Below are 24623 nucleotides of genomic sequence, written 5' to 3' on the forward strand. Positions count from 1 at the left end.
GTTTGGTGCTGGCAAAACACTCTAACACTAATACCAATAGTTCTCACACCTACTGCTCAATCTTCATGTTCTATTCAACTTAAACGCCCATTTCTGCCCATTGTGCGTCCTTTTTGTACTGAGGCATTCTATGTGAATTACTTGCTAAACCACACAAGGTAAAACTCACATGCAACACTTTTTATTATTGTTTTTTGGTTGTGTTGAATAAGGGTTTCACTATGCAGCCCAAGCTGGCTTGGAACTATGTTGGCCACAAACTCACAGCAATCCTCCCCCAGCACCCTGGAGAGCTGAGGTCACAGGCCTGTACCACCATACCTGGCATAACAAGTTGTAATGAGTAAAACTACAGCCAGGCATGGCAGAACGCTACTCAAGAGGGAGGCTAGACAGAATGACTTGAGACAGGATTTTGAAGCTAGCCTGGGTGACAAACTAAGGCACCACCTCAAAGTAAAATAAAACAAGTGACCTTTGCAGTTCAAAACTGTAACTCCGGCACTTGGGAGGCAAAGGCACAAAGACTGCCACGAGCTTGAGGCCACCCTGGTCTACCTAGCAAGTTCCAGCCTGGCCTGGTCTAGTCTACCTATAGGGAGCTCCAGATCAGCATGAGGCTGTAAGGCTCTATCTCAAACTAATAAACACCCAAGCAAGAAACCAGCCACTACAGAGTATTAGCACATAAAAAAGCACAATGCGTTTTCATTACATAATTTTATTTAAAAATTTGCTTTTTTGGAGTACACTTTCCATTAACAATTCCCACAGTGGGAAGACACTTCCTTACTTAGTCTTGTATTTATGGACAGCTCATTTCTGCACAAGTGAAATGCATCTGAAGAGTTTGCAATCATCTGTGATATTTAACCCACCTACAAAGGAGAGCTCCCTTCACTGACCTCTAAATCCAGCTTTCCTTGTTTTCCTTCCTAAGATTTAAGAAATTAGTAATTTGAGACATCAGCATCTCCTAATTTCAACTTCTCTAGAGACAGAGCCGTCAACAGCTGCCTGAGCAGGGTGGAAGGTTCCAACTTCATGCAACGTCTGACTCATGAATGAACAGCCCTCCCTCCCAGTCTACATAGTCTACTCTTATCCTGAGAGGAATGAGCTGACTCTCCTCAAGAAAAGGTCGTTAAAGGCAACATAAGCTCATGAAATGTTCAGTCACCAGGAGTCACATGAGTGGCAACCATACTCAGATATGGGATATGGAACTCAGATTCATGACTACTTGAATCTAACTCTTCTCAAAACTTTTCCTCAACAAACAAATTCTTAAAATAGCCACGTAATTATAAGAAAGAGATTCTGCCCACCGATGGACGTATCCACCACTCCCTCCTCATTGTGAGTTGAATGGCATCGACAAAGCAGAGGCAAAGAGGCATATAATCTAAGGCTGCACCAGAGAGGTCAGAGTTTCCACAACATGGCAACTGCTCTGCAGATGCCTACATCGTGGTAGTTGAAGTAGCAAAGCCCAGCAAAGGTCAGAGCTGAGACTGCCAAGAGGCCCACCTTCGCAGCCTTCTGCAGTGCGTCCCCATGAACGTAGTCAGTGACCACTTGTCCAAGGCCCCTAAAGAAAAGAAAAGTCACAGCATAAAGGCAGTTAGAGGCCAAGCAGATAAGTTAAGTACACCACCAGGCCCCAAAATACCAAGTACCCCGAAATACAAAGTCTTTATCTATTATTCCAATAATTGCTTGCATCTTCCAGGGATTCTGTGTAGCTACTCTCACAGGTGAAAGTATTTCTTTGCTTTGACATAACAACCCAAAGCAACTCATGGTTTAAAAAAAAAAAAATGGAACCAAAATGCAATCAGAAGTTGCTAGTAACCCAGCAGTGGCAGTGCAAGCCTTTAATCCCAGCACTCTGGAGGCAGAGGGGAGTGTGAGGCCAGCAGGGTCTACAGAGCAAGTTCCAGGATGGCCAGGGCTACACAGAACAACCTTGTCTCAAAAAAAATAAGCAAACAACAACAGGATCTCATCCTGTAAACTTGCATTTTCAGAGCTATTCTACAGAAACTAAATGTTCCTCTCTGTATAAAATCTTTTCATTTTTAACCAAAGCAAGTGCTCTACAGAACCGTCACTCATGAAGAGTGTATTAAGCAGGCACGGTACGCCACAACATGTCAGGAATGCTGAGGGTACTTAGGTAACAGATGCTCCTTCTGGGTAGGAATAGACAGCTTAGTGAAACAGGAGGGAAAAAAAAAGTAAAAGTAATTACATATGCAGCCCGAGGAAGGGTGACTGAAGGAGATCAGCCAAACAAAATGACAAGGGCCTTGGCATCTCTGAGGAACAGTAAGGAAGTTAAGGAGGCTTAAGTCTATGAGTCAAGTAAAAATCAGAGCAAAGCAGGGGCAGACTGCAGAGCGCCCTAAGAAAATACTGACAAGAAAGCTTAAAGCAATGACTTTACTATTTTTATAGCAGTTTTATTTTAATGTAATTCACACTACAAAATTAACCTTTTTAGTGGTGTGCCATTCAGTAGTATAGCAGTCAGTGAGTTGTGAACTATCATCACTAATTCTAGAACATTTTCACACACTCAAAAAGTTATTATCAATGACTGATTTGCTTATTTCTACAGACATGCCTATTCTGGCATTTCATACAAATAAGATGATGCACGACATGCCCTTTGTGCCACACTTTTTAGCATTTATTTTGCTCAATGTTCATCTACATTGCAGCACACCTCAGTACCCCATTCTTTTATATGGCTGAATAACACTCTATGGTATGTACATGACACCATGTTCTATTTAGGCCAAATGGATGGTTTCCACTTTTAACTAATTTAAGTAATGTGCTATGGTATTCTTTTTTTTTTTTTTTTTAATTCAGTTTTTTGTGGGTTTTTTTTAAGATTTATTTATTTTATATAGTTGAGTGCTTTGTCTGTGTGTACACCTGCATGCCAGAAGCGGGCACCAGATCTCATTATAGATAGTTGTGAGCCACCATGTGGTTGCTGGGAATTGATTGAGCTCAGGACCTTCTGGAAAAGGAGACAGTGCTCTTAACCACTGAGCCATCTCTCCAGCCCTGGTATTCTTGTATAAGTTTCAGTGTAGACACATCTTGTTTTGTTTTTTGTTGTTACTGTTTTGTTTTTTGAAATGAGATCTTGTTAAGTATCTCAGGTAGACCTCAAATTTGCTATATTGCTAAGGATGACTTTGAACTTCTGATTCTTTTGCCTCCTCCTCCTCTTCACTGCTGTGATTGCAAGCAGGCACCACCATGCCTCAATGGTGGGGAGAGAACACAGGGCCTCACAAATGCTAGGCAAGCACTTGACAACTGAGCTCCCTAACCAGCTCTGTATGTGTACTTACACTACAGAAAGGGAAGGACGGAAAGGGACAGTGCACAACATAATACACAGATGATGCAACAGACGAGGATGCAGTGAGAACTCCTAAGAAAACAAGGGAAAGATGACAAAGCCAGAGTGAGTAAGTACTCAGGGAAAGCTCTGGTGACAGCGTGGTGTTTAAGATCTTGAGATGGGAACAAGCCAGGTGCATAACTAGTAATAGCTTCAGACAGCACATGAATAGAGTGAAGACCAGGGTGGAGGGCCCCAACACATCTGAGGAATAGTAAGAAAGCCAGCACGTATGAAATGAGCAGTTGGAAATGAGAGGAGTGGGTGTGTATGTGTGTATGTGTGGGGGTGGGAATCGAGGTGGGGTAGGGAGGGGGGGTTAAAGGCTCTCAGGGCAGTCTTTTATTTATTTTACCTTGAATGTGTGTGTGTGTGTAAGTAGTTTTTTGTATGTGTGTTCACTGATGTTTTGCCTGCATGTGTGTCTGTGAGGTAGTCAGAAGCCCTGGACCTGGAGTTACAGACAGTTGTAAGCTACCATGTGGGTGCTGGGAATTGAACCCAGGTCCTCAGAAGGAGCAGCCAGTGCTCTTAACTGCTGAGCCATCTCTCCAGCCCTTATTTTGGTTTCTTGAGACAGGGTCTTACACTGTTGCCTAGACTGGACTGGAACTTGCTATGTAGCACAGCTGGCCCTGATTCAAGCTGACCCTCTACCTCAGGAAATGCAGGCATTACAGGCATGTTCCACCACACTTGAGAATTTTAAGTTTTTAATAGAGACAAGTCTCGGTGTTGTTGCCCTGGATGACTCTGAGCTGGCAATCTTCCTGCTGCTGCTCCCTGGAACGGACAGGATTGGTGGCATCTAATACCATACGCAGAGTCCATATAGAACTTTAAGGATTATTTTAGTTTGAGTAAGATGAGATGGAGGCTTTGAGAGAGAGTATCTATCCCACTTACCATATTAACAGGATCACAGGAGTGATCCCCACAATGGGGATCAATTAAAAGACTGCTGCTACAGCCAAGGATGACCACCAGGTATGGGGGCTGAACAAGCAAGAGCTCAATGGAATGGCAACAGTTCCCATAGAAAGAGGAAGAGCCCAGTGTGGTGCTGCACACCTGTAATCGCAGGACGAGGGAGGCAGAGATCTCTAAGTTCCAGATCAGCCAGGGCTGCAAAGTATAACCCCATCCCAGAGAAGTGTACAGGAGGAAGCCCAGACTTGGTGACACGGGTCTATGACTCCAGCAATTGTAATGTGCTGACAGGAAGATCAGGAATTCAGTGCCACCTTAGCTATATGAGACCCTATCTTTAAAAAACCCAAGGATACAGGAGGAACAGATTGAGAGACAATCAGAAGCTCGGCTTTACAAACACTATGTCCAAACTGTCTATAAACATTATTAAAATTATGACAGCAAACAGCAGAGGATACATGTGAGGCATGCTAGTTGTGGTGGGTTGAATGAAAATAGCGTCCACAGACTCTTGTATTTGAATACCTGGGCCCCAGTTGGTGGATCTCTTTGGGGAGGATTAGGAGGCATGGCCTTGCTGGAGGATGTGTCACTGGGAGTGCCTTTGAGGTTTCAAAGGACTCTCAGTGTCTCTGCCTCCTACTGATAGATCAAGACATAAACTTAGCTACAGCTCAGTACTGTGCCTGCCGGCCGTTGTGCTGCCCTATGATGGCCACGAACTCGCCCTCTGAAGCCAGAAACCCCAAACAAACTCTTGGTCACAGTGTCTCTTCACAGCAATAGAAAAGTAGCTAAGACAGAGGCACATATATGTAATTCCAGCACTTGAGGCTGAGTCAAGACAATTTCAAGTTTAAGGCCATCTGAGCTACATATTAAGACTTTGACTCAAAAAAACAAAAAACAAAAACAAAAAACCCACATAACTTCAATAATCTACTCACATACCCAGATTTATTTAGCCATTGATAGTTGTATGTTTTTAAGTTTTCTACAAGTCTTGAGAATGTCACTCAATGTTCCTTTCATAAACAGACAAGCTTGCAGCAAACAGAGCAAGCAGACAATGCAGAAGGACTGTGGTACTTGCCAGTGACTGTGCAGGGTGAGGGCTGCGGCCAAAGAGTAGTCCACCACCGAGCAGGGGTTCAAGTACCCAGCTGGAATCAGGCCCAAGAGCAAAACACTGACAACCCTCTCACTGCTCCAATGGAGAGATGCAGCCTTGGAACCAGCTACAAAAAGAACCAGATTCACAAGAGTTGAGACAGGGCAATTCAATCACATGATTACCAAGCTTGTCAGGATGGTCAATAGTATACAGAGCAGAGTCAGACAGCATATCCTCTGTGTCCCTGAGCAGAAGACACACTTTGTGGATAGGCAGGGGCAGACTAAGCATCTGTGAATGAAGGCAGTCTCGGACTTCAGTGAAACAGGTGTCATGAATCCAGCAATCCCTAATGGAACCCCTTTGGAATAACAATACTAATAGCTGTCTGCTATTTGGGGGAAATGTGGTATGTTTTAAAAACAGCTTAAACCAGGGTGAAAAAGAAGCAAAGGTCTAAAGCTACTTTTTAAGGTCATGGTCCCTCTGTCCCTTTACAACTCAGTGCCAAACAAATGAAACATGAAGACCGCTTTTAGACAAGTGAAAACCAACACAGGCCCTCAGCATGTCTAAGACATTATGAACTCCTTAGAGAACCTGATAGAAGGATGGAGTTCCTATCTAAAATAATGCACATGGGCATATACACTAAAATCTATACATACAACTCCAGGGGAGTTTCTTCAGTTCCATGTACTCTAAACCTAACAAAGAAATCCAGAAACAAAAAGGTTTTAAGCCGGGCATGGTGGCGCATGCCTTTTGTCCCAGCACTTGGGAGGCCAGCCTGGTTTACAAAGCAAGCTCAGGACAGCCAAGGCTACACAGAGAAACCCTATCTCGAAGAAACCAAAAACAGGGCTGGAGAGACAGCTCAGAAGTTAAGAGCACTGACTGTTCTTCCAGAGGTCCTGAGTTCAATTCCCAGCAACCACATGGTGGCTCACAACCATCTACACTGAGATCTGGTGCCTTCTTCTAGTATGCAGGTGTACATGCAGGCAGACTACTGTATACTAGTAAATAAATCTTTTTAAAAAATTAAAACAAACAAGCAAAAGGTTTTAAAAGGCAGAAAAGCCCTACAGCTCAAATCTCTCATCACTCAGATGTAACTATAAGTGGCTGACTTAAAAATCAAGGAGGGCCAGGCATAGTGGTGCACAACTTTAATCCCAGCACCCAGAGGTAGGCACATCCCTGTGAGTTCGAGGCCAACCTGGTCTACAAAGCGAGTTCCAGGACAGCCAGGGTTATTACACAGAGAAACCCTGCCTCAAAAACCAAAAAAAGAAAGAAAAAGAATCAAGGAAGACTGAACGGCAAAAACTAAAAGCAGCCAGGCATGCAGACACACAGCTGTAACCAAGCACCAAGGCTGAGGTAGGAGGCCTGTGCAGTTTGGAATACAGTTCCAGGCTAGCTACAGTGAGCTTCTGTCTCAAAAAAGTTAACAAACAAAAAGGCAAGTCAAACTTATGATTTCAGGAAGATCACTGCAAGTTTGAGGCTAGCCTGGACTACAAAACAATTTTCAGACCAGCCAGGAAAAATAAATATTTCTCTTTCCAGACTTTACTGAAAACACAGTAAACTCGTTATTCATGTCCAGATTGTCTAATGTGAACATCCACACAGTATTTATCTAGGAAATTCGTATGATTTTCATCAACTTAAAAAAACTCCAGCTATAAATCCACGATTCAGTCCACAAGGTAAGATTTTATGCACAACTGGATCCTCTCCACTGGCTAAACAAACACCAGTAACTAAGCTGCATTCAATAGACTTCCTACAGAGTTGGTTTTTCCTTTTCTTTTCTTTTCCTTTTGGTTTCTCTGTGTAGCCTTGGTTGTCCTAGACTCGAGTTGAAGACCAGGCTGGCCTTGAACTCAGAGAGATCTGCCTGCCTCTGCCTCCCAGAGTGCTGGGATTACAGGTGTGGGCCACTGTGCCCAGCTTCAGAGTTGTTTTCTTGATAATAATGTAGCACATTTTGAAGAGTTAGGCCAGAAAGCTCTCTGTGAGTGTAAACAGCATTATTAAACCATGTTTGCAGACTGGCTCTTTATGTAACTAGTAGGTGTGAGTCTCCCTGAGAGAAATCAAGACCTGCCAAATATATGATTAGCCAGGTAACGGTAACCGAACCCCCAAACAGTAGCAGTGCACACCTGTCCTTAACCTCCTTCCAGGGAATCCTACACCCTCTTCTGGACTGTGCATCAGGCATGCAAGTGCAGACAGACATGCAGGCAAACAGATACATACTTAAAATAATAAATAAAATTGTTTACAAAGCACAGACAGAGAGAACATACAACAGTGGCTTGGTGACAGGTGAATGTGCTGTCTGCCACACCATCCTGGGGCAGGCTGGTCCTGGAGAAATGCTGAGACAGAAGCAGGTCTGACCACCCGGCTTCGGAGTAACAGAGCTGAGGGAAGAAAGACAGGGATCATAAGCACTTCCTAAGAAGACCATGAACATGCCACTCAAATCAAAAAATTTTCACTTTATAGGCGTGTGACTGTGCCACCACACCCAGCTCAAATTTTTACTTTTTTAAGGATTTATTTTGACATATATATGAGTGGCTTATTTACATGTATATCTGTTTACATGTGCATGCCCACAGACATCCTTCCATATAACTAGTTGTAGCTATGAGTCACCATGTGTGTGCTGGGAAGAGAACCCAGATTCTCTGAAGAGCAGCAAGTGCTCTTAACCTATGAGCCATCTTGCTAATCCCACCCCCCCCCCCAAATCTGTATTGGGGATGCAGCTCAGTTGCTTGCCAACCACACAGGAGGCTATTTCTAGGATAACAGAAGTTCAAGGTCATCCTCACCTACATATGGGGCTGGAGGTCAGCATGGATCTCATGGGACCCAGTTTCAAAAACAAACAATGAAAGGGCGTGGTGGTAGAACTTGGAAAGAAAAGGCAGGCAATCTCTGTGAGTTCAAGGCCAGCCTGGTCTACAAAGCCAGTCCAGGACGTCCAGGACTACACAGAGAAATCCTGTCTCAAAAAACAAACAAACAAACAAACAAACAAAAAACAAAACAAAAACAAACAAACAAACAAAAAAAACCTACAAAAATCTGCGGACTCCTAATAGTAAGTCACATATATAAAAAGGCCTCCCTTTACTTATTCACCTAGTTATCTAGTATTAAGTACATGCAAGACTGTGTTGGTAAGGAGCAAGAAAGATGAGGACAAAAGCCTTTGCCCTCAAGAGAATACAATTTAGTTTAGAAAGTTCACACAGTGTTCTCTTCCTTTTCAAAACCAAATCACATTTGTACCCTTGGACCCCTTTGGATCCTGCCTCTTGGTTAAAATAAGACAGACTGATGTTCGCCCAAGTACATCACAGATTAGCCATGGGATGATGATAAGCAGTTAACACAGTCAACAATTGCATTTACTTTGTAACATTGCTAAAATCTAGGCAAAGGATTAATATGTTCCCAGAACGCTAACTGCAGGGCTGGAGAGATGGCTCAGAGGTTAAGAGCACTGGCTGCTCTTTCCAAAGGTCCTGAGTTCAATTCCCAGCAACAACATGGTGGCTCACAGCCATCTATAATGTGATCTAATGCCATCTTCTGGTGTGCAGTCCTACCTGCAGGCAAGGCACTATATACATAATAAATAAACAAATCTTTAAAAGAGAAAAGAAACAGAATGCTAACTGCATATATACACAAAAAGATAACTTAATATTTTCTCTCCCAGCTTTTTTGGGGGAAAGAGGTGTGTGTGTGTGTGTGTGTGTGTGTGTGTGTGTGTGTGTGTGTGTGTGTGTGTGTGTGTGTCTGATAGAGGGTCTCACCACGTAGCCTTGGCAGGCCTGGAACTTTTCTGTGCAGACCAGGCTGGCTTCTCACTCAGGAGAGCTGCCTGGCTCTGCCTCCCTTGCCCATGACCTTGAAGTTGTTGCTCCTCCTCCCACCTCTACCTCCAAGCACTAGAATTACCAACTTGTGCAAGCATTCTACCAAGTGAGCTAAAGCCCCGAGCTCCCCTGCTTCTGGGAAGTGTTACCTAAATTACCCCTACTTCGCAACCACTCAACTCTAGAACTTTCATTTATACTCCCCATGTCTGTTCCAACAATCAATGATCAATTAACTCCACACAGCCAGATCCAAAAACAGCCAATACCCAGTCAGGGCTCTCTCTATATAAATCATCAAATCCTACTGACATATCTCCTTAACATTTCCTGAAACTGCCTTCTCTTCCTTGTGCCTTCCAAGCTCAGGACTTCACCCACCTGGCCTACCATACAGTGCTTATGACTTGTGTCTGAACCTGCTCAATCTCCACTAAGGCCATCGACTACGCTGCTACTAAACCTAAGTCTAGGCTGAGAGTAGATAGTTGGACAACAGGGGTATGTGCTTAGCAGCCATGAGATGCTGGGCTCAAAAGGAAAACACTGCCAGGCGAGGTGGCGCACACCGGCTACTCAGGAGGCTGAGACAGGACAAGTTCCAGGCCAGCCTAAGCAACAATAATAACACCACCAAGAATAAACCTAGATCGTAATCCTACCAAACATTTCTATCTTACTGCCAACCTGAGCAACACAGAGAGATTTTTATCTTCAAAATAGAATAAAATAAGTTCTGTGGCTTAGTTGCATTTTGCCTTCCCGGGCTAATTTAGCACTTTGACTTTCACAAATATTAGTTTATTTTTTCCATTTTGTCTCACACTAGGGCACCTTTCTATCCCTTCACCGTTGCTTTTGCTGCTCTCAGTTGCTATAACTATAACACGTAGCACCATGGCAGGTTCGTCCTTCCAAAAAAAAAGTTCCTCAAACTTTCTCTGAACTCCTATTAACAATGTCTATATTGCACGGCAATTTTAGCTTTACTTTTTACCTGTACCCCTCCGCTGCCCCAAGAAGTTCTCCTGAGGGTAGAAACTGTATTTTGGTTGGTTTTTGTTTTGTTTTGTTTTTTTGTTTTGTTTTAAGATTTATTTATTTCTTATTATGTATACAGTGTTCTACCTGCATGTACACCTGCATGCCAGAAGAGGGTGTCAGATCACATTACAGATGGCTGTGAGCCACCATGTGGTTGCTGGGAATTGAACTCAGGACCTTTGGAAGAATAAGCAGTGCTCTTAACCTCTGAGCCATCTCTCCAGGCCCCTAGAAACTGTTTTATTCGTGTTTGTATACCAGCCTCTTCCGGGCCTGGTATAACCAAAATTCCTGGTTAAAATGATTATCGACGCCTTGAGTGGTGGTACAGGGCTGTCATGCCAGCACTCGGGAGCCAGGCAGGAGGGTCCCGGCAAGCTCTACGTTATTTCTGGTCTGCAAGGCTAGATTCCAGGAAAGCCAGCACTACAGCGCAACACACTCTCGAAACAAAAAGATTATCAAACTGATTCCTTCCACCGACACTCAAACAGGAGACTGAGTTCACATTAGCACCGTACCAACACACCCAGCCCAGAGGCTCGGGATTACGACAAACATTTGGGCCTTGAGGCTACAACGGTCACCGCTGCGTCCTCATTGGCACCTCATAGGCTGGAGAGGAAATGCCTTCTTCTCAAGACGTCCCACCACCCGGTCGAGCCCTCATCCCTTCCCTTCCCTTCCCTTCCCCTGCTCCAGGCCACAACAAGAACCTCTGATGGCCAAGACACCTCACCTCGTCCTCCTTGGCCACTGCACAAGGCGCCCAGCTTTAAGAGAAGCGCCATGTCGCTCTGGAAGGCTCAAGGTCACCCAACAGCCCGGAAGCAGTTAGGTAGCAAGCCCCGCCCCAAGTAAAAGAACATTAAGGCAGCCTCGAGTGAGCCGGAAGACTGAAGGCGGGGCGCTGCTACCGCGCGTGCGCACACCAGCGAAGCTCCTAACGCTGACTATGGCCGAGCTAGGCGAAGCTGGCGAAGCCGAGTTACAACGCCTGGTGGCCGCCGAGCAGCAGAAGGCGCAGTTCACTGCGCAGGTACGAGGATGAGGAACTGAGAAAGGAGGGTGAGGCGCAGATCCCGGGCGCCCAAGCACTGAACACTGCGCCACAGAGAGCCCCCCCCCCGACTCGAGGCTGGATCTGGGCTGCGCCTCCCTCCCGCGTGGCCTACAATGCTCGGTGCCCGGGAGGCAAGCGCTGCGTGGGAGGAAAAGCGGTGTAAAGCAGCGGGAAGGTTTGGGCGACAGAGCAGGGTGGTCTTATTAGCCAGCCACTGCTCCGGAATGGCGTTCGAAATCTCTGGGTTCTGACCTTGGAGGTGACGTGCTGGCAGGCAAGACACAGGTCTTCACCGTGAGTTCTGGGTTCGTTCTTGCCCGCTCCTCTTCGATTGAATCATGTGATAATAATATATTTGGAGGTGATTATTAGAGAAAGGTGAGCTCGACAACACTCAGCGCACACACAGTTGGTGTGGTGTGTCTCACTAATTTTTCAAACCAGGCTCCTAACCGTTGCCGACTTTGGAAATACGGGCTGCTTGCTTAGTACTTAAGCTTGGCAAGTACTACCGTTAAGTGTCCTGATCTCAATCAATTTTATAATAGTGCTAGTTGCTTTGAGAATTGTAAAAGTATGCGGGTTTTTTGTTGTTGTTTTTGGTTTTTGTTTTTTTGGGTTTTTTTTTGAGACAGGTTTCTCTGTGTAGCCCTGGCTGTCCTTAAACTCAGGCTGCCTCTGCCTCCTAAGCGCTGGGATTAAAGGCGTGTACCACCACCGCCTGGCAAAAGCATGCGTTCTAAGGAGAATTTACTGTCTGTAAGGATGAAGACCTGGGGTCAGTACTGGTGACAAAGAGTAGACCCCGTAGTGATCCCACGATATGCAACTAAAATGTATGTATAGACTCTAAAAGATTAAAGTTTTTCTCTCCCCTTAGGTGCATCACTTCATGGAACTATGTTGGGATAAGTGTGTGGAGAAGCCAGGGAATCGGCTAGACTCTCGCACTGAAAACTGCCTCTCTAGCTGCGTGGACCGCTTCATCGACACCACTCTTGCTATCACCGGTCGGTTTGCCCAGATCGTACAGAAAGGAGGGCAGTAGCCACACCTCTCAGAGTGAGGGACCAAGACTTGAATGGACAGTGGAGAAAGAATCGTTGAGGTGTCGGGTTAGCATCAGGCAGTTACCAAGTCTGTTGGTGCTAAAAAATAACAGATCAAATGTTCAAAAGTGGAATTTTATTTATTGGAATTCAGTAATTCCAGGTTGTATCTATCACACCAGTTAATAAATGTGAAGTCTCTAATTCTTTTTCTTCTACATCCCAGTTTAGGATTCAACATAGAGATCTCTCAGAGACACTGAAAAGCAGTGTTCCTGGGCTGATAGTGCAAATGCACAGGTTCTGAAACGCCACCCTAAGCCATTGTTAAGGGAATCAGAGGAACCAACAAAGCCTTAGACTACAGCATGTAAGGGAATTTAGGGGTAAGAAAGGTTTAGAACAGAAACAATTTTATTGCTTATGTGATCAAGAAAAATATGAACATGGGGAAACAGGAAAGTTTTTTTTTTTTTAAAAATCAGACAGAATGTGCATTCCTGGGGAAAAGATAAGTCTTGTTAGTAGGGAGGAAGAAGGTCAGGACTCAAACTCGGAACTGCCTTATTCTGAAAGATAATTTTCTGTGCTTAGAATCAGGACGTTTGTAACACAACCTTCCTTTCAAAATACATGCCCCAAACTACTTCCAACAGAGATGTCACTTGCTTCTAGAAGGTTATGAGGTAGTAACTAGATTCTCTCTCCACTAAACCCAAGGAAAAGAGACACCATGGGACATTGACATTTGAGTACTAAAGTTATCAGTGTTTCTCGGTATCCCAAAAGACAGCACCTGCTCATAATCAAGGGATAGGGCACATCTGCCAACCGTGTATTTTAAGAACAAGCACTTTATTAGAAATATGTTCTGTAAAGAGCACAAATTTAGAACTATAAAATGCCACTTCATGGAATGTCAGCATCGTCTTCTATTGCTGGTGTCTGTCATGCTAACCATGAAGTGTTTTTGTATTTCACATGCAAAAGTAAGGCCAGGGAGGTTAGCTTAACCTGCGCAGAACTCATTTAGAGGCAGAACCATGACCCACAGTCTGAAGTCCGAATTTTCACGCTCTTCACTCAGGACCAAAAGTGACCTCAAAACCAAAGAACCCTGACAATGTCACTTTATCTTTCCTCTTAATGAAAAGTCAACTGTTCGGTCAGCCACTTTGCAGTGGTATTTTGGTTTTTTGTTTTTAATATCAGGATCACAGTATGTAACAAGGGGAAATAATATGTTCTTGATAATTAAACACAAAGTCAGACTGGAAGAAGCAGGTATGTCCCTGAGAAGTGTTTCATTTTGGAATTGATTCAACTGGCTTCAGGGAAAAATCTAAAATTCATTAATAGAATTAGAAATGAACAAGAAAAACAAGAGGGCTGCAGTTATGGCTCAGTGGTAGAACACTTGCCTAGTGTATGCAAGGCTTTCAGTTCAATCCCAAACTTAGGCAAAAAGAAGAAAAAAGAAAAGAAAAAGGAAAAAAAAAAAAAAGCTGACATTTAGATGGCTGTTGCCCAGAATCTCTTTGAAAGGATCATTGGCAACATGACTACTTCCTAATTCTTTCCATTTGATAAACAACTAATTTCAACAAGCCCATTTGGGTAATATGCAGCAATGGAACTAAAATACCATTTTCTATCCAGTTGTTACTGTTACATTTGGATTATACTAAATGTAGCTGTAGACCCTGGCCAGCAGGGAATTAGGCAGAAAGCAGTCATCTGTGGATATTCCCACGAAGGGAAAAGGGTTGTTTTTCTAACAACTTCCCTGCTAAGTAAACTAGATAACTGTAGGGCCAACTACAGAAGAATCAAAGCACCAAAGCTGAAAGCAGGGCACTCCTGTGCAGATAGCAAGTCTCCCTGTCACTTTCTATCTAGCACTACTCAGGTCTCCTCTATCCCAGACCCTGGATTTCCCCCAAGTCCAGCTTTCCAATTGGTATACCCAGGTCATTATTGAGTTCATCTTTTTTTCTGGCTTCTTTAATTTGCTGTATAGGTATTCTACCCTAAGTGATTAATTGAAAAAAATAATCTCTTCAAGAAACCTTAACAAAATACCAGATTCCCTATTAACAATGAAAGAGGATGGAGATTAACAATCCAAAGTAGGAAAAAGGTATCTGTGGCAGGACAGCTCTACCTCAGACTCCTGTGCTGAAGGAGTCACTGGCAGACCCCAGTTCTAAGAGTGGCAGCCAGCCAGTCAGTGGGGGTCAGGACTGTGGTCTTCCAGCTTAGTCATCCTCTGAGCTTTCAGCAGATCTTGCATCGGTAGCCACTTTCCAATTCCTGCGCTTGCTCGTTCTCTCCTGCACTTCAGGGTTAGCCACGGGAACATGAACACTTTTCTCTTTCTTTTTCCTTTTGGTTTTCTTAGTGTCTCTCTCCTCAGTTTCCTCAGAACTGCTAGATGCTGAATCATCTGACTGGGAAGTATTGCTTTCTCCCCCTAAAGGTAAAGATTTTTTAGGAGACTTTTTCCTGGATTTTTTCTTGCTCTTGTGTGGTTGCTTCCTTTTCCTGGTACTAGAAGCTCGGGTTTCTTCTGAGCACTCACTTGAGGAATCTGCTGTTACATCTGTAGCTTCCTTTTTGTTTTTCTTCTGTTTTTTGTGTGACCGTTTTTTCTGCTTCTTTTTATGGGACTTCTTTGACTTCTTATGTTTTCGGGATTCGTGGGCAGATGATTTTACCCCAGGAGATGTTTTTTTCCCATTGGTAATGTCTTGCTGATCACTACTAATAAAAAGTAAAGACAATGCTTTTATGGAGGAAAGAAAAAGCACATTTATATTTAATATTCTGTACTCTAAGTAAATTACTAAACTTGGACTTTACATCAGAACTTTGAGCTGACTGTGGTACACAGCTGTAATCCCAGCATTCAGAAAGCAGAAGCAAGAAGACCTCCCAAGCTTGAGGCCAGCCTGCTCTACATAGCAAGTTCAAGGCACACAGGAGACTTTCCTTACCAGGCGTGGTGGCACACGCCTTTAATCCTAACACTGAGGAGGCAAAAGCAGGTGGATCTCTGTGAGTTTGAGGCCAGCCTGGTCTACAAAGTTGAGTCCAGAACAACCAAGGATACATACACACATACCAAGCAAATGAGATCTCTGACAATATTACTGTGGTGATTATCTACTTTATTATTCTCACAAAGGTTTTATTTCCTCAACTTTAAAGCCCTAATTTGAGCTAAGCATACTGGTACATACCTGTAACCCCAATATTTGGAAGGGTCAGGAGTTCAAGGTCATTCTTGGCTACATGGCAAGTTCAAGGCCATCTTGAGCTATAGGAAATCCTGTCAAAAAACAAACTGATCTACTATGCTGAGTTACATATTAAGTACTAAACACCAGTGCTCCCTTATTCATGGTTTCATTTTCTCTGATTTCTGTCACCTAGGGTCAATTCCAGAAATAATCCATAAGATTTTTTTGTTTTGTTTTGTTTTTTTCTGAGACCGTTTCTCTGTGTAGCCTTGGCTGTCTTGGACTTACTTTGTAGACCAGGCTGGCCAGCCTTGAACTCAGAGCCACATATCTCTGCCTCCCTAGGTACTGGGATTAAAGTACTATGCCACCATGCCTGGCTAGTTCATAAGATTTAAATTGCGCATCATTCTGAAAAAAAGGATGAAAGTCCTCATATTCCACTATGTCCCACCTAAGACCTGAACCATCCTTTGTCTAGTTATCAGCCCTCTTAGGTCATTTACTAGCTATCTGGGTTATCAAATCCACTGTCTGGTATAGTATATTTTATTTCACATCAACCCCAAAGTAAGTACTGTGTTTATAAGAAAAAGACTATGGGAGTCAAGGCCAGCCTAGTCTACAAAGTTAGTCCAGGACAGCCAAGACAGAAAGACCCTGCCTCGAAACCCCACTCCCTCAAAAAAAAAAAAAAAAAAAAAAAAAAAAAAAAAAAAAAAAAAGAATATGGAAGATATGCAGATATAAAATCTCTAAGGTTTTGGACACCTTGGAATATGTTCACTACAGATAATGGTACATAGTTTCTAAAGCCCTTAGCTTATAGAACAAACCAGTCAGGAAAGGTACATAAGAATTGCCTCCCAATTAAATTCTCCTTGTTTTCTTTGTTTTATAGACAAGACTTTACTATGTCCCAGTCTGGACTCAAAGCAATCCTCCTGCTGAGGCTCCTGAACAGCTGGGACTACAGCCATGCACTGCCATTCCAGGTTCTAGTTATATTTTTTCCTTTCTTTTCTTTCTTTTCTTTGGTTTCTCTGTGTAGCCTTGGCTGTCCTGGACTCCCTTTGTAGATCAGGCTGGCCTCGTACTCAGAGATCCACCTGGCTCTGCCTCCCGAGTGCTGGGATTACAGGCGTGTGCCACCACTGCCCATATATATATGGTTTTTTCCTTTAAGATTTATTTATTAAGTATACAGTGTTTTGACTCCAATGTGTGTCTGCATGCCAGAAGAGGGCACCAGATCTCATTATAGATGGCTGTGAGCCACAATGTGGTTGCTAGGAGTTGAGCTCAGGACCTTTGGAGGAGCCGACAGTGCTCTTAATCTCTGAGCCATCTCTCCAGCCCCCACTGCCCATATTTCAATGGCAAACAAATACTTTGTTCATGTTAGGAACTCTACTTAATGGCACAATTTTATACTCATCTCAGTTTTTTTTTTTTTTTTCCCAGCAAGTGTATTTACCTACCTGTCTGTTTCAAACTCTTCAGGATACAATTCTTTATAACCACTGTGACCCCATCTGTAAAGTAACATAATACGTGTATTTTTATAAGGCAATGAATATCAATTTTTGAAGTTAAGAGTTTTGGACTACATGAATATACATATATGCACAGAGAACAAAGAAAAAAGGGGCACAGTGAAACCACACAACAGCTCAGTGAACTACTACTTTCTCGTCATCATCTCAGACACAGGAGACACTGGTTTTCAGCAGACATGTTAGTGCACTCCTTTGCACTTTTCTTCAGCAGTGATGCCTTCCCCCAGACTACTTTATAACATGTCATCTACTCTGAGAAGTGATTCCCTTGCCAAGTGCAGCCTGTAGCCTAAGACAGGCTTGAATCTCTGTGTCTCTGGATTATCCATCCTAAACACACCACAAAGCAGAATCAAAAAGCATATGGCCTTTGTATCTGACCTTTCATCATTTGTACCATATTCTAGGTTAAGCATGTATAATTGGCACTTATCCCTTTTACACCAAGTACTAGTCCACTGCATGGAAAGCCTACATTCTGTTTAATGCATTCATCAGCTGCAGCTATTTGGATTTCATTTCCTAGCCATAGTAAGTGCTGCTGCTATGCATACCCGCCTACAAGCTTTTATGGGGACAATCTGTTTTGAAGATTTACTTTTATTTATGTGTTTGAGTGTCTTGCCTGCCTGTATATGTGTACACCACATGCATGTCTGATGTCCACAGAGGTGAGAAAAGGGTGTCAGATCCCCTGGAACTGGAGTTATGGACAGTTATAAGTTGCCTTATAGGCTCTGGGAACCAAATATGGTTCCCCTATAAGAGCAACAAGTAGGGGCCGGAGAGACAGCTCAGGGGGTAAGTGCACTGACTTCTCCCAGAGGCCTCGGGTTCAGTTCCTACCACCCACATGGCATCTCACAACCGCCTAACTCCAGTTTCAAGGGACCAGACACATACATCCAGACAAAACACCATGCACATAAAGTAAAAATAAATAATTTTTAAAAAGAAGAAGAAAAAACAACAAGTGATCTTAACCACTGTGCCATCTCTCTAACCGTAGGACAACTAAATTTCAACAAATATATATACTCAAGCCAAATATCATTAGAGGTTACAAGAATATAGTCACAAACCTGTCTGGTATATTAGATTCATAATCATATAACTTCTTGTTCCAGGATTTAGCCTTAAGAAAATCATCTTCCAGGGCCCCAGAAATTTCATTTTTTGGCCTCCAGTAGTCTCTCTGACTTTCTTCATCAAAACCATCACTTCTCATCCGACTGTAAATGAAGTGACAAACTTTTAGATTTAAAAGCAGTCTGTGATGTCACTTTATAAAGTGTCATGAACACAACTCATGGAACATGCTGAGACACTACCTTAGCAACGCGTTACACTGATACCAGTCACACTCAGCCAGTACTACACCAACGTCCACTTACTCCTAACACCTCACTTGCAATTGTTTTCTTTCTTCTAATGATTTCCCTAGCTTTAGACTCAGATTTCTAGCTTTAGAAATCAAGATTATAACCTATCTTCTGTACCTATCTATTATACTTAAAGAGCATAAGAGGCCTTAGAGATATTCCTAATTACTCATAAAATACTCTACACCTCCTACAGAACACAGTCAAGCATGCAAAATCTTTTAAGTCACACTCAAATAATTACAAAGTAATATGAAAGCCCATAGACCTGGCAAAGACAGTGAGTAAGTGTGGCTTTTAAAAAGAAGCCTAAGACTGGAGCTATTGCTCAGTTAAGAGCATCTGTTACTCTTCCAGGGGATGCTAGTTCAAATCCCAGCACTCATGTCAGGCAGCTTACAATTGCCCATAACACCAACATCAGGGCATCCAGTGCCCTCTTCTGGCCTCTGGTGACACCAACAGACATAGAGACATATATACATAAAATAAATAATTGTTTTAAAAAGGTCTACTTGACTAAAGGAGGAACAGTATGACTGAGTGAATTAATTATAAGACTCCAGGAATGGCTAGAGGGCTAAATAGGTCAAAGCCCGATGACCTGAGTTCTATTCCAGAACTCACAGTGGTAAGAGAACAAATTCCTGAAAGTTGTGATCTGACTTCCATGTATACACTTAGGTGCACCCATATATATTTATGTTGTTTTTTGAGACAGTCTTTCTTTGTAGTCTTGGCTGGCCTCGAACTCAGAGATTTATCTGCCTCTCCCTCCTGAGTGCTAGGATTAAAGGCATGAGGAACCATGCCCAGCAAATCGTACAATTTTTCTAAGACAAAACAAGAAAGATGCTCCAATAGAAAATCTTAAGTTATAAGCTATTAGGCAAGGTCGGAATCCATAAGATATAACATTTACAGTAGTCCAAAAAGAATGTTTTAATTTCCCATCGTGGATGAGTACAGTCTAGTCATCAGACGTCACTGTTATGGTCGGACCTAAATTTAGGAAACAAAGAAATCTTACCTATTTGCTGAACTGAATTAACCGATTGTTAACATACTAGAATGTTTTAAAGCTACAGTTAGTAGTTCTGAAAGGATGAGAGTTATTTCGGCTCTCAGAGGCACACTTCACCTTGAGCCACCGGGCGCTGTGTCCCCTCTAGTCCCCTGGTAAGCACCCTCCATCTGCTTCTCCAGTTCCCTGATTTTCCACATGTCGGACTCCTCCTGAATCTAGACAGTGTCAAAAGGGAAAGAAACAAAAACCCATCACTAAAAATAGCATGACAGAAAAATGAACTAACTGAAAGTACACTATGGAGTTACAGACTAGGGTAAGATCTAGAAAGTAAATTCTGGTTTCACTATGGAGTTTAAAAAGTGACTAAGCAGTCCACTGCAGTAAATCTACAATTAAGCAACAACAGGTTTTGAGCCCTGCAGAGACTCACTGGTTACTTCAGCTTTACAGTCCTGCTGCCATCAGGTAAGAATAACCCTACATGGTTCTGAGATGCAACATGATCTCAATCACAACAGTAGATGATCTTACAGGAAAGTAAAGCAGGTGCTATTAGAACATTTTACAAAGAGGCCACAAAAGCTCAGGGACCTTACCAACAATTTTTTTCCTGGTTTTTTGAGACAGGGTTTCTCCGTGTGTAGCCCTGGTTGTCCTGGACTCACTTTGTAAAGCAGGCAGGCCCCAAACTCACAGAGATCCACCTGCCTCTGCCTCTCAAGTGCTGGGATTAAAGGCATGAGCCACCATACCTGGCCTTACCAACATTCTTAAAACAGACAGGTTTTGTTTCTTCTTTGGTTTTTTTTTTTTGTTTTACTCTGTTTTATTTTGTTTCATTCAAGACAGGGTCTCTCTATGTAGCTCTGGGTGTTCTGAAACTCTCTCTATAGACCAGGCTGGCCTTGAACTCAAGAAATCCTACCTCTGCTTCCTACCAGGATCAAAGGCGTGTGCCACTACCACCACCAGGCTAGAGTTAAATTTTCTTAGTTTTGCTTTTCTCAGTGTAGTATGTACTCTTACCACTGGCCTGGTCCCACTTCCCAACCCTTGCCTGATTGTTTTTGTTTTGCTTTTATTGTTCTTGTTGGTGGTGGGTTTTTTACTTTGTGGTGTTAGTGTTTTGAGACAAAACCTAAATTACTTAGGCAGGCCTTCAACTTTTGGTCCTCCAGCCTGGCTCAGCCTCCTGAATAGCTGAGATCATAGGCATATACAAAGGCCCAGGAGGGACAAGTCTGTAATTTCCCTAAGCACATTCTCTTTTTACATTAAGAACAAGGGATAGGTGCCAGGCGATAGTGGCGCACGCCTTTCATCCCAGCACTGGGGAGGCAGAGGCAGGCAGATCACTGTGAGTTTGAGGCCAGCCTGGTCTACAAAGTGAGTCCAGGACAGCCAAGGCTACACAGAGAAACACTGTCTCCCTCCCCCCCACAAAAAAATTAAGAAAGAAAAGAAAACGGAATAGATAAATAGGTAAATGATAAATTTTTACCTACTTATTTTATGTGTTTATGAGAATGAGAGAACAAGCAAGAAAAGGAGATGGAAAAACATGCATGCATGACACACACGTGGGGGTCAGAGAGAACTTTCAAGTTCACTTTCAACTTGACTTCCATCTTACTGAGTCAGGTTCTCTCTTGTTTTCGGCTGCTATACTATGTACTCCAGACAGCTGGCCCTTGAGCTTCTGGCCAGTTCCTCCATCTCTACCTGGACCCTGCTGTAGAGTACGGGGATTGCATACTTGGCATCCCTGCATCTGGCTTTTCACATGGGTTCTGGAGATTAAACTTGGGTCATCAGGCTTGCGTAGTAAGTACTTTTGCCTGTACCATTTCCCACCCCATGTCACTGTTTTTAACTTTTGTATTACTTTATGTGAATGGGTATTCTGTCTGTGCACTACATGCATGCAGTACCCACAGAGGCTAGAAGACAGTGTCTGATTCCCTGGAACTAGAGTCACAGGTGGTTGTGAGCACCATGAAGGAGCTGAAAACAAACCCCAGACTCTCTGGAAAAGCAGCCATCCCTTTTTGTTTGTTTTTGGCATTCCTGCCACACAGTATATATATTTAAGCAAACTTCCCGACTCTGTCTCCTACGTGCTGGGACTACAGGCATGCGTGTCATATCTAGCTCACATTAAAATTCTTGTCACAAACAGAAACAAAGCAACATAGTTGCCAGGAAATTTACTGCCAAAAACAACAGTGCATTTTATTTCTAAGTCCTCCTGCACAAATGGATTAAACCTAGGCTAGAACTACACTGTTTTTAGCTGTCACTCTCAATTCCAAGATCCCTATACAAGTAGAAGCAGAATTAACACAGCTGTGGAGGTAACAAAAGTAACTGTTACATCTCCATCCACAGTAAAGAAAACTCAAGCAACAGCTGAGTCTGCAGTCATTGTCACTGGGGAAGGGAAAAGTTCAAGGCCTGCCTGGATAAGGAGTACAATCAAGACCAGCTAGACAAGAAGCTTAGTGACGCTGTGTCACAGGTTCAATCCCAACTGCGTAAGTCATATGATACTGACAGTGACAGTAATGATCAAGCCAGTAGTGAAGTTTGCCCGTATTGTGCATGGTGCTCTCAGTCAAAAACAATGCCTCTGTTAAACTTACATCCATTCATCAAGAACAAGTTCAAATATCACATTTCAAATGCCATTCATTCTGTGAACTCTAATTTTCTCAAGCAGACTTCTTTATTTCTTCCTTGGTGCTCTAAAGCACTTTATAGCTGTCTTTATGATATAGTACTTTCAAACTATGACTGTTTCTTATATATCTTCATTATCTCCCAACATAATTCATGGTTTACTGAATGCTCTCCAAAACTGTTGGGACAATGGTATGGACCTACCTTATTGTGAGCATCTGTATGCCGGATGACATTCCTCAAGAGGACTTTCCCCAGTGGAACCCGGGACATTCTTTGATCTGAAATGAATCAATAACATGTAATAAATTTATTTTTATTAAATTATAATGAAACAAAAAGTAAAGGGGGAAAAAAAATCACTGAACTTAGATCATTTAAGGGAGAATTTTCCTTTCACCATCATGATGCCAGACCACAGTGCGTGCAAGAATGAAAGGGAATGATGTATATTAAGTCTTTAAAATTGCACAAGGCTGCTCAAAAGTGTTTCTATGAGAACCATTTTATCTAGTCCTCACAATTCTGTTTTAAGAGTTAAGCAGTCCCTCAAGATCTACTTGATCAAGTCCTCAAGGCAGATTGTTCCAGGGCCTTTAAAGGTAACTAAATCCAAGTGCAGGCTGGGGATATAGTTCAATGGTAGAACATTTGCATAGCGTAAGAACCACCCTGGATTCAGTCCCTCCGTAACATATACACACCCACACACAAGACAATCCTAGGGTGTTCACCTCTCATTTAGAATGAAATGGTATTTGCATATAAACTATACTCCTGTATGTTTTAAGTTATAATTTTTTTTTTAGCCAGGGTCTCATGTAGCCTCAGCTCTTATTTAACTCATCCTCTTACCTCCACCTGCCAAGTTCAGAGACAACAGGCATGTTGTACCACATTTAGGGTGAGTGGGGTATCTAGATTACTCATAATAACTAAAACGATGCAAATATTATATAAATATGTTCGATGTAGATTAAAAATAATGACAAAAATGGGAAAGGTCTGTACATGATCGGTACAGATGCAATTTGACTCCCCAAACAGTTTCAGTTGGCTGTGGGTGGGTGGGGGATCCAAGTTTGGACTCTAACCCCACTCCTATTTTGAAAATCAAGTTCCTTAAAGCTGTAACCCGCCCCCGAGGCCGCATAGACCCAGGCAAAGGATTATGTCAGTGTCCCGGTTAGAAATCAAAGCTCAAATTCCCCAAAATTTGCTTGCAACGAAGTAAACATCTAGATTTGAGGGTACCAAACACCACATATGTCAACAGTAATAAAAACTGAGTTATAAAAAAAATCTTAAAATGACCTAAATAGCTCAGGACATTTTGTTCCCTACATCGTACAGAACTTTGCAAAACCCAGGGGACAACGATATTCACAAGTGTAGCTAGCAGGGCTTGGTGCCACCGTCCCGATGCTCACTCACCCCTCGATCCTGAGGAAATCAGGCATCCTGTTAGTGTGAGACGAAGAACCACTCCATTACAAGATCTCCTCCGACCCAGGAAGCCAAGGAGTCAGGGCTGAAAGGCAGCTCTGCAGCTTCACCCGAGTCCTTCGTGAAAACGCAGCCTTCCCACCGGTTACCGTGCCCTCACCCGAGGCCCAGGCTACGGCTGCCTTCCCCGAGGCGAGCCCGCCAGGCGGCTCTCTCTCCGGGACCCAGGCCAGAGCGGGCGCAGGCGCGGAACGCGGCCTGCAGGCGAACCCGGGCATTCCCCGCTCTCGCAGGGCTGGGACGGCGCCCGGCGGCTCGGTTTTCAATCCCGGGACAGAATGGGGAAACTGGGCATGGGCATGGCCTTCCGTTGGGCCCCGGGAACTGTCTAGCGTGCCTGAGGGGGAGCGTGAGGTTTCCAAGGGGAAGTAAGGGAAAGCACCCCCATGTCAGTCAGCGGGCTCCCTGCCCCGCCGCGGCCTCGGCGCTCACGGCTGCCTCCCCTCGAAACGCCCTCCCGACACAAACACACACAAACACACCCATACCGTGCGCCGCAGGCTCGCGTGGCGGGGTGGGAGAAAAGGCGGCGGCTTCCTTCCGGGCCGGAAGTCGTGCTCCCGTGAAACGCTTCCCTCCTACGGGAGACTACCAACTGAGCGGGCTGGCCGGTCGCCGTGGAAGCTGACAGGTGCGGGATGGAAGCCGACTCTCTCCTGAGAGAGAAGCGAGACGAGCGCG

General features: G+C 43.6%; 3 protein-coding genes across 5 annotated transcripts; 1 reads left to right on the plus strand and 2 right to left on the minus strand.

The window, feature by feature from the left end:
* Nucleotides 1-1218: 1218 nt before the first annotated feature.
* Sdhd (succinate dehydrogenase complex subunit D) lies at nucleotides 1219-11335 on the minus strand. The gene is made up of 4 exons (XM_051156405.1): nucleotides 11172-11335; nucleotides 7799-7915; nucleotides 5454-5598; nucleotides 1219-1591 (listed from the first exon to the last, which is right to left on the minus strand). The coding sequence occupies exons 1-4, from the start codon at nucleotides 11221-11223 to the stop codon at nucleotides 1426-1428; spliced, it is 480 nt and encodes a 159-aa protein (XP_051012362.1). The 5' UTR covers nucleotides 11224-11335; the 3' UTR covers nucleotides 1219-1425.
* Nucleotides 11336-11369: 34 nt separating this feature from the next.
* Timm8b (translocase of inner mitochondrial membrane 8 homolog B) lies at nucleotides 11370-12552 on the plus strand. Its single transcript, XM_051156410.1, has 2 exons — nucleotides 11370-11471; nucleotides 12376-12552. The coding sequence occupies exons 1-2, from the start codon at nucleotides 11388-11390 to the stop codon at nucleotides 12541-12543; spliced, it is 252 nt and encodes an 83-aa protein (XP_051012367.1). The 5' UTR covers nucleotides 11370-11387; the 3' UTR covers nucleotides 12544-12552.
* Nucleotides 12553-14762: 2210 nt separating this feature from the next.
* Nkapd1 (NKAP domain containing 1) lies at nucleotides 14763-24594 on the minus strand. Of its 3 annotated transcripts, none has more exons than XM_051156414.1 (6): nucleotides 24431-24594; nucleotides 22641-22717; nucleotides 19869-19969; nucleotides 18428-18577; nucleotides 17268-17321; nucleotides 14763-15307 (listed from the first exon to the last, which is right to left on the minus strand). In XM_051156414.1, exons 2-6 carry the CDS (start codon nucleotides 22707-22709, stop codon nucleotides 14803-14805), a joined length of 879 nt encoding a protein of 292 aa, XP_051012371.1. In that variant the 5' UTR covers nucleotides 22710-22717; nucleotides 24431-24594; the 3' UTR covers nucleotides 14763-14802. The 3 variants fall into 3 exon arrangements, with proteins under 3 accessions (XP_051012371.1, XP_051012373.1, XP_051012370.1); XM_051156416.1 differs by lacking the exon at nucleotides 24431-24594 and adding an exon at nucleotides 23871-24424 and having other exon boundaries at nucleotides 14763-15304; XM_051156413.1 differs by lacking the exon at nucleotides 24431-24594 and adding an exon at nucleotides 23871-24424.
* Nucleotides 24595-24623: the final 29 nt, after the last annotated feature.

This window comes from Acomys russatus, chromosome 14 (genome assembly GCF_903995435.1).
Source record: "Acomys russatus chromosome 14, mAcoRus1.1, whole genome shotgun sequence".
Taxonomy (NCBI): domain Eukaryota; kingdom Metazoa; phylum Chordata; class Mammalia; order Rodentia; family Muridae; genus Acomys; species Acomys russatus.

Bases quoted from the DNA above. Each gene is read 5' to 3' on its own strand.
- Timm8b (XM_051156410.1), top strand. From the start codon at position 11,388: ATGGCCGAGCTAGGCGAAGCTGGCGAAGCCGAGTTACAACGCCTGGTG. The intron at 11,472-12,375 runs GTACGAGGATGA...CTCTCCCCTTAG, and splicing joins AGGCGCAGTTCACTGCGCAG to GTGCATCACTTCATGGAACT.
- Sdhd (XM_051156405.1), bottom strand. From the start codon at position 11,223: ATGGCGCTTCTCTTAAAGCTGGGCGCCTTGTGCAGTGGCCAAGGAGGA. The intron at 5,599-7,798 runs GTATGTTCTCTC...TTCTTTTTGTAG, and splicing joins CCTGTCACCAAGCCACTGTT to CTGGTTCCAAGGCTGCATCT. The intron at 1,592-5,453 runs GCAAGTACCACA...TCTTTTCTTTAG, and splicing joins CTCACCCTGCACAGTCACTG to GGGCCTTGGACAAGTGGTCA.
- Nkapd1 (XM_051156414.1), bottom strand. From the start codon at position 22,709: ATGTCCCGGGTTCCACTGGGGAAAGTCCTCTTGAGGAATGTCATCCGG. The intron at 19,970-22,640 runs GTAGGTCCATAC...GACACTGTCTAG, and splicing joins ATACAGATGCTCACAATAAG to ATTCAGGAGGAGTCCGACAT. The intron at 15,308-17,267 runs GTAGGTAAATAC...ACTTTTTATTAG, and splicing joins GAAGAGTTTGAAACAGACAG to TAGTGATCAGCAAGACATTA.